The sequence below is a fragment of the Mandrillus leucophaeus genome, unplaced genomic scaffold, assembly GCF_000951045.1.
Source record: "Mandrillus leucophaeus isolate KB7577 unplaced genomic scaffold, Mleu.le_1.0 Scaffold60, whole genome shotgun sequence".
Lineage (NCBI taxonomy): Eukaryota > Metazoa > Chordata > Mammalia > Primates > Cercopithecidae > Mandrillus > Mandrillus leucophaeus.
Window position 1 is genome coordinate 6,960,690 of NW_012106475.1, and position 10,670 is coordinate 6,971,359.

Consider the following 10,670-nt stretch of genomic DNA (forward strand, 5'->3'; position numbering starts at 1 on the left):
TAGAGATGGGGTTTCACCATGTTGGCCAGGCTGGTCTCGAACTCCTGACCTCAAGTGATCTGCCCACCTCAGCCTCCCAAAGTGCTGGGATCATAGACATGGGCCACTGCACCCGACCCAGGATAGTGTTTTAAAAATTTCTGTTGGTTTGTAAGTTTTTTTCTGTTCCCTTTTATAGAAAGTGTAATGACAGGTTAGTATTGGCTCTTCAGAAAAGTTGAGGAATTTACAATTATTTCTTTAGTTGTTTTAGATAGAGAAGCACATTTTCATTTGTCAGCCCTTTTCAAAAATGTTGTGATTTACAGTTCCCAGCCATTAAGCATTTTCTGAATTACCTTGGAGCTTATGATTGTTTTTCTTCCCTTTTCAAAGTATAACTCTATTTATAGAAAATTAAAATTAATTCCAGTCATAGAAAGTAAACCTTTGGGCTAGGTGCAAATTAATATCAGTCACAGAAACTAAATCTTTGGGCCAGGTGCAGTGGCTCACACCTGTGATCCCAGCACTTTTGGAGGCCAAGGTGGGCGGATCACTTGAGACCAAGAGTTCAAGACCACCCTGGCCATCATGGCAAAACCTGTGTCTCTACTAAAAATACAAAAATTAGCCAGGTATGGTGGTGCACACCTGTAATCCTAGCTCCTTGGGAGGCTGAGGCATGACAAGCGCTTGAACCAGGAGGCAGAGGTTGCAGTGAGCCAAGAATACACCACTGCATTCGAGCCTGGGTGACGGAGCGAGTGAGATTCTGTGTTAAAAAAAAAGAAAGAAAGAAAGAAAGAAAGTAAATCTTTGTTAATTATGAATAGGAATGATTTTAATACTGGATTTTTGTAGGGATATATCATTCAGAAAAGAGAAATAAAACCAAGCTTGGAAGCAGATAAACCAGTTGAAGACATACTCACGTAAGCATATAGGCATGGGTCAATTTGCTTTGGATGTTTGTTAATGTTCTTGACTGTGATATAATAAATATGTTTTACAGGTACGAGGAATTTCATCCTTTCCTGTTTTCTCAACATTCACAATGTCCATATATAGAATTTGAATCATTTGACAAGGTGGGTGTTCCATTCTGTTTCTTTACCAGTTAGTTAGCATGATATGAGCTGTTAATATCAACTTGCTTCTGTTGAGGAATTGAAACTATACTTGCTTTACATTCACTATGAATCTGGGCATTAAAGATCAGTGTAGTCACAGATACAGCTGTTGGAAATAATTGTTGCCACTTTATTTTAGGATGAAGGACCAGAGATTTGAACTTCATTTGATTCTTGATACTGTTTAGCCAAATAATACATTTACTGGAAATCTGTTCAAGTTCTTTGAATGGTGTTATGAAACACAATGGAATCTAAAATTCTGTGTATGCAGCTGGGCATGCTGGATCATGCCTATAATCTCAGCATTTTGGGAGGACAAGGCAGGCGGATCACTTGAGGTCAGGAGTTCAAGACCAGACTGGCCAACACAGTGAAACCCTGTCTCAACGAAAAACTACAAAAATTAGTAGTATGTGGTGGGGTGTGCCTGTAGTCCCAGCTATTTGAGAGGCTGAGGCAGGAGAATCACTTGAACCTGGAAGGTGGAAGTTGCAGTGAGCCGAGATCACGCCACTGCAATCCAGGCTGGGCAACAGAGCAAGACTCTGTCTCAAAAAAAAAGTAAAATAAAATTCTGTGTATGCAAGTTCAAGTAGAGATCGTGCTTTTTTTTCCAACTAGTTGTTTGTCTGTTTTTTAAATAAGGCCGTGGATGAATTTTATTCCAAGATAGAAGGCCAGAAAATTGACTTAAAAGCTTTACAACAGGTATGTATTATTAAAAACACATATTAAACCAGGTAATCTTTAGTGGTTTGATGGGTAGATGATACAGGAAAGGGTAGCCTTTCAGAAAGAGTGTAAGAAGTAGTTCAGGAACTCTCTGACCTGCCTCTTTATTTGTGATAGAGGTTTATGAAGAAGGTCCATGGGGGATTTTATTGTTGAAAAGTATGTCCTCATTTGTTTCATGAGTATTTCAGGTATTATGTAAAAAAAGGAAAATACAGTGGGAAAGTGAGGCCTGTTCTTTACACCTTAATGTGGTTTGTTCAGAACAACCCAAAGCTTCTCAAAACATTGCTGTTAAGGAGATACTGTTCTAGGGAGATTTTAAATAGGCCAGAGGAGGAGATATTGTTTATCATTATATTGTTTCTTTTTTAAATGGACTTTAAAGCTAGGTCTTAATATGTTTTCTGTGTATCATGACTCCAAAAGAAGTGACGTACAGTATTTTCCCAGCGTATTTAACCATGTTTTTAGAGCATTTGCTGCAGAACAGTTTCATAAATTGTTAATAGTCACTCTTGATTTGAAGGGGATTTTATTTTTTCAAAAGTAGTCTTAAAATATGTGTGCAAAAATTTCAAATTATTTGAGGCTGGGCGCAGTGGCGCACACCTGTAAATTCCAACACTTTGGCAGGCCGAGGCGGGCAGATCACTTGAGATCAGGAGTTCGAGAACAGCCTGGCCAACGTAGTGAAACCCCGTTTCTACTGGAAATACGAAAATTAGCGGGGTGTGGTATGGGTGTCTGTAGTCCAGCTACTCAGGAGCCTGAGGCACGAGAATTGTTTGACCCTGGGAGGCGGAGGTTGCAGTGAGCTGAGACTGTGCTACTGCACTCCAGCCTGGGCGACAGAGTGATACTCTGTCTTAAAGAAAAAAAAAAAAAATCAGATTGTTTGAATCCCTGTACCACTTCTCCTTCAGTTTTAAAAAATTAGTTGATCATAAGCCGGGCGCGGTGGCTCACGCTTGTAATCCCAGCACTTTGGAAGGCCGAGGTGGGTGGATCACCTGAGGTTAGGAGTTAGAGACCAACCTGACCAACATGCAGAAACCCCATCTCCGCTAAAAATACAAAAAAATTAGCCAGGCATGGTCGTGCATTCCTGTAATCCCAGCTACTCGGAAGGCTGAGGCAGGAGAGTTGCTTGAACCTGGGTGGCGGAGGTTGCGGTGAGCCGAGATCGTGCCATTGCACTCCAGCCTGGGCGACAAGAGCGAAACTCCGTCTCAAAAGAGAAAAAAAAGTTAGTTAATCATAGCACAGTTTCAAAGCAGGTAGGCCAGTCAGATGAATTACATACATCATGTAATTACCACATGGTGTCAGCACTTTGGCTAGTAAACTGAACCCCATGTTTTTATGGGTGTCTTAATAGTCACCATTCTTACTATCTAAATTTTAAAAAATATTTCGTCTAGCATTTAAATACTTCATCTAGCATTTAAATACTCATTAATTGATGATTTTTTTTTTTTGAGACAGAGTCTTGCTCTGTCGCCCAGGCTGCAGTGCAGTGGCCGGATCTCGGCTCACTGCAAGCTCCGCCTCCCAGATTTACGCCATTCTCCTGCCTCAGCCTCCGGAGTAGCTGGTACTACAGGCGCCCGCCACCTTGCCTGGCTAGTTTTTTTGTATTTTTTTTAGTAGAGACGGGGTTTCACTGTGTTAGGCAGGATGGTCTCGATCTCCTGACCTCGTGATCCGCCCATCTCGGCCTCCCAAAGTGCTGGGATTACAGGCTTTAGCCACCGCTCCCGGCCTAATTGATGATATTACTAGTGTTAGAAATTTTGCCCCCAAATTGATAACCTTGAAATGTAGATTATATATGATAAAATGCCATATAGAAGGTCAAATAACTACCATGAGCCTTTGTCTTACTAATTTACGGGAAAAAGCTTCTGTAAAATACTGGAAATAGTTCTGAGAAAATCAAAAGCAGCAAAAAATAAAAAGTTATTTAGTAGTTTATGCTCTTTAAGAATTCATTCCCTGCCAGGTGCAGTGGCTCAGGCCTGTAATCCCAGCACTCTGGGAGGCCGAGGTGGGAGAATTGAGCTCAGACGTTCAAGAGCAACCTGGGCAACATAGCAGGACCTTGTCTCTGTTATTTAAAAAAAAATAAAGAATTTGTTCTCCAAAACTTTACTTTTGTGCCATAGGAAAAAATGTCTTGACTTCTGCCTGTTTGAATAATGCCAAGGGTATTAAGGGCGTATCTTATATACACAGTAACCTGTAATCAAAGTACCTTTCTATATAGGGAATGGGAGTTAGGGAGACAGGAGAAGTAATTTTGGGGCATGGAACTCGTTGTAGTGGGATCGGCCGAGGGTGGTAGACTGTGGGAACTTTAGCCAGCTAGATAACAGCATAGATGGGGTCAGGATAGTGAGTGTTGGGAAGTAAAAGAGGAGTGTCATGAGGTAGGAGAAATCTAATTTTTAAAAAATCTGTTTTGCCAATAAAAGGAAAAACAAGCATTGAAGAAATTAGATAATGTTCGAAAGGATCACGAAAACAGATTGGAAGCTCTTCAGCAGGCTCAGGTATTATGTTTGGCTTTCTCAGTGCTTTTTCAAAAATGTTAACTTTAACTGACAATGTAGTAAATGTGTGTGGTTTGTTTCTTAAGGAAATAGACAAACTGAAAGGAGAGCTCATAGAAATGAACCTACAAATAGTTGACAGAGCCATTCAGGTAGTTCGAAGTGCTTTAGCTAACCAGATAGATTGGACAGAAATTGGGTTAATTGTGAAAGAAGCCCAGGCTCAAGGAGACCCTGTTGCAAGTGCAATCAAAGAATTAAAACTACAAACAAATCATGTTACAATGCTGCTAAGGTAAGTTTGACTCCTAGTCAAGCAGTTAATGCTTGTCTTTATTTTGTTAATTGTTCACTGTATTAAACATTTTTTCTTCATATTTTCAAATTCTCAGAGAAAGGGAAAAAACTAATTTAGATTAAATAATGAAACTTTCAGTACTGTAAACCATTTATAATTTTATCAAAGAAGAAAATTGAAAATAAAAAAAGTGATGTCATTGACGTTAGTGAAATACTATTGAATATTTTTAATAGAAATCCATACTTGTTATCAGAGGAGGAAGATGATAATGTTGATGGTGACGTCAATGTTGAAAAAAATGAAACTGAACCACCAAAAGGAAAAAAGAAAAAACAAAAGAATAAACAGCTGCAGAAGCCTCAGAAAAATAAGCCCTTACTTGTAGATGTTGATCTCAGCTTGTCAGCATATGCCAATGCCAAAAAGTAAGTCATTTAACTTTAAATTTTAGGCCAAGTATTATCTGCAGTAAATTAAGGATGTTAAAAAAACTTTTGCATTTCACCTGTATATGCATACTTTTTTTTGGGTGAAAATACTTTTTTAAACTTAGTTTTGTTAATTATACAGTTTGTTCTGATTTGTTCTGTATAATTTGAGAATTTGTAAAGTTAGCACTAAGTAGAAAACTGAAGAATAAATATTTTACTTAAAATTTAAGAGAAATGTGCTTTTCTAGGTATTATGATCACAAGAGATATGCTGCTAAGAAGACACAAAAAACAGTTGAAGCTGCTGAGAAGGTACTGAGTATTTCTTAGAGTGAATGTTAGTTGTTTTTGCCTGCTTAATTTAATGGACATAATTATTTCTTCTGTTTAAATGAGATTTTCTAATTCAGAAGTATATTTCAAACTTAACTTTGCTTTAAATGTATGTATTTCCAGTATTTTTTCCCCCCACGCCTGCTCCTCCCCCATTCTTCATCTCAGTAAATAGCACCTTCATTTTTCTGTTCACTCAGGTTAAAAACGTTTGTGATATCCTGGACTCTTTTCCCATAAATCATGCAATCCATCAGTAAATCATTTTGGTTCTTCCTTTAAAGTATAGCCAGAATCTAGCTACTGCTCATTATTTCCACTGGTCAGTCCCCTATCATCTCTTTGTTCACATGGACTATGGTAGTAGTGTCTTATTGGGTCTCTCTCCTTCTCCTCTTTTCCCACTACAATCTGTTCTCCACATAACCACCATTGTGATCCCCCCTTTTTTTTTTGAGATGGAGTTTCACTCTTATTGCTCAGGCTGGAGTGCATGGCTTGATCTCAGCTCACTGCAACTTCTGCCTCCCAGGTTCAAGCGATTCTCCCACCTCAGCCTCCTGAGTAGCTGGGATTACAGGTGCCCGCCACCACGCCCAGCTGCTTTTTGTAATTTTAGTAGAGACAGGGTTTCGCCATGTTGGTCAGGCTGGTCTCAAACTGCTGGCCTCAGGTGATCTGCCCGCTTCGGGCCTTGACCCTTGGTCTCCCAAAATGCTGGGATTACAGGTGTGAGCCACCACATGTAGGCCCGTTGTGATCCTTTCAACTGGATGTGATGGTTCACGCCTGTAATCCCAGCACTTTGGAAGGCCGAGGCCGGTGAATCACTTGAAGCCAGGAGTTTGAGACCATCCTGGCCAACATGGTGAGACCCCCATATGTATTGAAAATACAAAAATTAGCCCAACATGATGGCGGGTACCTGTAATCCCAGGTATTCAGGCGGCTGAGGTGGGAGAATCAAATGAACCCAGGAGATGGAGGTTACAGTGAGCTGAGATCATGCCATTGCACTCTAGTCTGGGTGACAGAGCGAGACTCTGTCCCAAAAAATATATTAAAATAAATAAATCAAAAGTGAAGTTCTTTCTCTCTGGACAAAATCTTCCAGTTGCTTCCTGTCTTAATACAATTCAGAGCCCTTCTCCTATCCTTCAAGGACAGGAGACCTGCTCCCCTCTGACCTCATCACCTGCATTCGTCCTCTCATACACTCTTTCTGGCTACGCTGGGATCTTAGCTGTTCATAAAATAATGGCACATGCTCCACTCTCAGGGTCTTTGCCCTTGCTGTTCTCTCTACCTGGAATTTTCAGTTTGACGCCTCTCTTCATTTACATATCTACTTAAATGAGATTTAATCAGAGAATCTTTCCTTGACCACTCATTGCTGACGATAGTACCACCCTGAATCTCTGTCTTTATTTTGCCATATTTTTTTCTTGAAAAACACTCCCCCCAGCCCAACATATGTTTATTTTTTCTGGATTCCCTCTAGAATATAGATTGCACGAAAGTAGAATCTTTGTGTGGTTCGTTGCTGCATCCCAATCCCTGGAATATTGCCTGGTACAGAATAGGCACTTTAATAGCTGTTAAATGAGTGGCCTTCATGACTTGGCCCTCTTTCTACTGCTTCAGCCTCATTTCTTGACATTTTTCCCTTGATTACTGCTTGCTGGTCCTTTTTTTTTTTGCTTATAATACCCTTTTTCCTATTCTCTGCCTGATAACCCCATTAGTCATTGAGGATTCAGCTTAAATGTCATTTCCTCAGAGATACCTTCTTTGACCATAATCCAATATAAATCGGGTTTCCTTGTTATACTCGTATAGCATCTTTAGAAGCACTTACCATTATATGTTTATTTAAAGGATTATATGATTAATAGTTGTCTCTTCTAGACCTAGTGGGGTGGGAGTGGGGGCTTTGTCCATCTTGTTCACTCTTGTATCTCTAACGGCATCTAGCCGAGAACCTAGCACATGATAGGTACTCAGTATCTAGAAAATGACAATGTATTTATTAATTTGTAGGTCTTGGGCAAATATTTTCATATAGTAATTCTTTGGTTTGGATTATTTTAATACTTAAGGCAAAAATATTTTCATTTATTACTTTCAAGTATGCATATTTGTGTGTGTGTGTGTGTGTGTGTGTGTGTAGATTGTGCCATTTTGTGACATTTAAAAAATTTCTTGCCCCGTTATTTACTTTGGTGTTATTTAAATAAATTCTTAGCAAATTATTTTTAAAACTCTTTTCTATAAATAGGCATTCAAATCAGCAGAAAAGAAAACAAAGCAAACATTAAAAGAAGTTCAGACTGTTACTTCTATTCAAAAAGCAAGAAAAGTGTATTGGTAAGTGTTCTGTCTCTTTCAAATTTAGTTTTTGTTTTTATTAAAATTATCCGTGCACATTGTTTAGAAAAGTCAAACAGTTCTACAAAGCTTGTTACAAAACCAGTAGCTCTGCAGTTTTTTGTTGGTTTGTTTGAGACAAGGTCTCTGTCACCCAGGGTGGAATACAGTGGCGTGAACATGGCTCACTGTAGCTTTGACCTCCTGGGCTCAAGCAGTTCTCCCACCTCAGCCTCCCAAGTAGCTGAGACTACAGGCACATGGCACCGTGCCCAGCTAATGTTTAAATTTTCTGTAGAGGCAGGGTCTCAGTTTGTTGCCCAGGCTGGTCTCACACTTCTAAGCTCAAGAGATTCTCCTGTCTCAGCCTCAGTGCTGGATTACAGGCATACGTTTCTGCACTCAGCTAGCTCTCTAGTTCCTCACCTTTACTCCTATTGCCTGCTCTCTGAAGATAACTACTTTTAGCTCTTTTAGTTGATTGTTTTGATATTTGCCTTTATTTATCTTAGTAGTGTGCTTATATTGCTGCTGCTTAATTTTTCTGTTTTACACTCTTACTAACTTCCCGCTGGGAAAGATGAGGATTTCCCTCTTTCCACTTGTGTTCCATTACATACACACACAGTTACAGCATAGTTTTGTCAAGATTAATAGCATTGGCATCATTATAAATATTTAAATTAGTCATATAATTTATATGTTATAGCTGACCCACATAGAATTCTGTTTTCTTTTTCCTTCCTTGCTCAGTTTTAAAAATCTTCCCTGAAGTTACTAATTGTCATTTCATTTGCTTTTTATTTTTGTTCTTATCACTAATTTATCTAAATATTATCTTCCAAGTGTGTTCAGACACATTGGAATTCAATCAATATTATCTTGCAGAGGTCAGAAGTCTCTCCTGTAGCTTTTTGACTTACTTAATTTTAGATTGGTTCTCTCTAAGCATCATACAATTTCCTTTTATTGTTATCTTGGAAGTTATCTTTACCTTCTCTGTTTTGGAAACTCTTTTCTGGATCTGTTTCTTGGTTGAAAGAGTGTGTGTTCCAGAAACTTCACAAGAAATGGTGTATAGAAGGCAAAGTTTTTGAGGTCTCCAATGTATAAAACATTTTACTCTTATAGTTTGACTGGGCTGGGCATGGTGGCCCATTCCTGTAATGTCAGCACTCTGGGAGGCTGAGGTGGGTGGATCTCTTGACCTCTGGAGTTTGAGACTAGCCTGTGCAACATGCCAAACCCCATCTCTTAAAAAAAAAAAATTAAATATAGAATTCTACTATGAAAATACGTTTTCCTCAGACTTTTTTTTTTTTTTTTTGAGATAGAGTTTCACTTTTATTGCTCAGGCTGGAGTACAATGGCGCAGTCTTGGCTCCCTGCAACCTCTGCCTTCTGGTTTCAAGTGATTCTCATGCCTCAGCCTCCCGAGTAGCTGGGATTATAGGCACCCACCACCACACCCAGCTAATTTTTGTATTTTTAGTAGAGATGGGGTTTCACCTTACTGGCCAACCCTGGTCTCGAACTCCTGACCTCGTGATCCGCCCGGCTCAGCCTCCCAAAGTGTTGGGATTATAGGTGTGAGCCACCACACCCTGCCTCCTCAGACTTTTAAAGGTATTGCTTCATTATAGTAACTTGAGAAATCTGGTATTATTTTGATAGTTGATATTTTATTTTATTTTTTATTTTGTTTTTTTGAGACAGAGTCTCACTTTGTTGCCCAGGCTGGAGTGCAGTGGCATGATCTCGGCTCACTGCAACCTCCGCCTCCCAGGTTCACGTGATTCTCCTGTCTCAACCTGCTGAGTAGCTGGGATTACAGGTGCCCGCCACCATGCCCAACTAATTTTTGTATGTTTAGTAGAGAAAGGTTTCTGCCATGTTGCCCAGGCTTGCCTCTAACTGCTGGCCTCAAGTGATCCGGCCGCCTCAGCCTCCCAAAGTGCTGGGATTACAGGTATGAGCCACCACACCTGGCTGATAGTTGATATTTTACATGAAACTTGTTTTTGCCTTTCTACAAGCTTGTAGATTTTCTCCCCTCCCAATTTTTTCTCCAAATTTTTCAAAATTTTACAATTGGGGTTGGTGGTGATGTTTTAATCCATTATGTTGGATACTTTGTGGGCTATTTTAATTCAGAAACTTTCAGTTCTGAGACATTTTCTGGAAATAGTTCTTGAAAAACTGCCTGACCTCTGCTTTCTTTTTTCTTTTCCTTCTGGAAATCTTGTTTTTAAGATATGGGACCCCCTAGACCAGTCCTGCAATTTTGTTGTATTTTCTCTTATCAAATCTATCATTTTGCTCTACATCCTGGGAGTTTCCTCAGCTTTCTCTTTCACCAAATCCTTCCACTGAATTTTTTATTACTTCCTATCATGTTTTTAATTTTAAGAACTCTCTCCTCAACATAGTGTTCCTGGCAAAAAAGAGAGGACTTTTTTTGGTTCTTGGAATATACCTTTTTAAAAAAATAAATACGTTTCTGCTTTAGTTTCTTTTAGCTCTCTGAGAATAGTTTTGATGTATTAAATTTTTTTAGTATTCTTTTTTGCAAGTCTCTGTCTTCTCTAAGTTGTTTCTTTTTAAATTTTATTTAATTATATATATTTAGGCTGGGTGCAGTGGTGCTTACGCATGTAATCCTAGCACTTTGGGAGACCAAGACAGGTAGATAACTGGAGGTTAGGAGTTCGAGACCAACCTGGCCAACATGGTGAAAACCCATCTCTACTAAAAAAATTACAAAAAACATTAGCTGAGTGTGGTGGCGGATGCTTGTAATCCGAGCTACTAGGGAGGCCGAGGAATGAGAATCGCT

The 10,670-nt window shown here is 39.3% G+C and overlaps 1 protein-coding gene across 1 annotated transcript in view; it reads left to right on the forward strand.

Moving 5' to 3' along the window:
• The window catches only part of NEMF (nuclear export mediator factor), a 73,762-nt gene that overhangs the window by 19,995 nt on the left and 43,097 nt on the right, over window positions 1-10,670 (forward strand). The window contains exons 9-16 of the mRNA XM_011999770.1: window positions 844-914; window positions 995-1,070; window positions 1,761-1,823; window positions 4,325-4,402; window positions 4,489-4,697; window positions 4,937-5,128; window positions 5,383-5,446; window positions 7,746-7,834. Of these exons, the coding sequence (XP_011855160.1) occupies window positions 844-914; window positions 995-1,070; window positions 1,761-1,823; window positions 4,325-4,402; window positions 4,489-4,697; window positions 4,937-5,128; window positions 5,383-5,446; window positions 7,746-7,834 (842 nt within the window). The remainder of the gene's footprint in view (window positions 1-843; window positions 915-994; window positions 1,071-1,760; window positions 1,824-4,324; window positions 4,403-4,488; window positions 4,698-4,936; window positions 5,129-5,382; window positions 5,447-7,745; window positions 7,835-10,670) is intronic.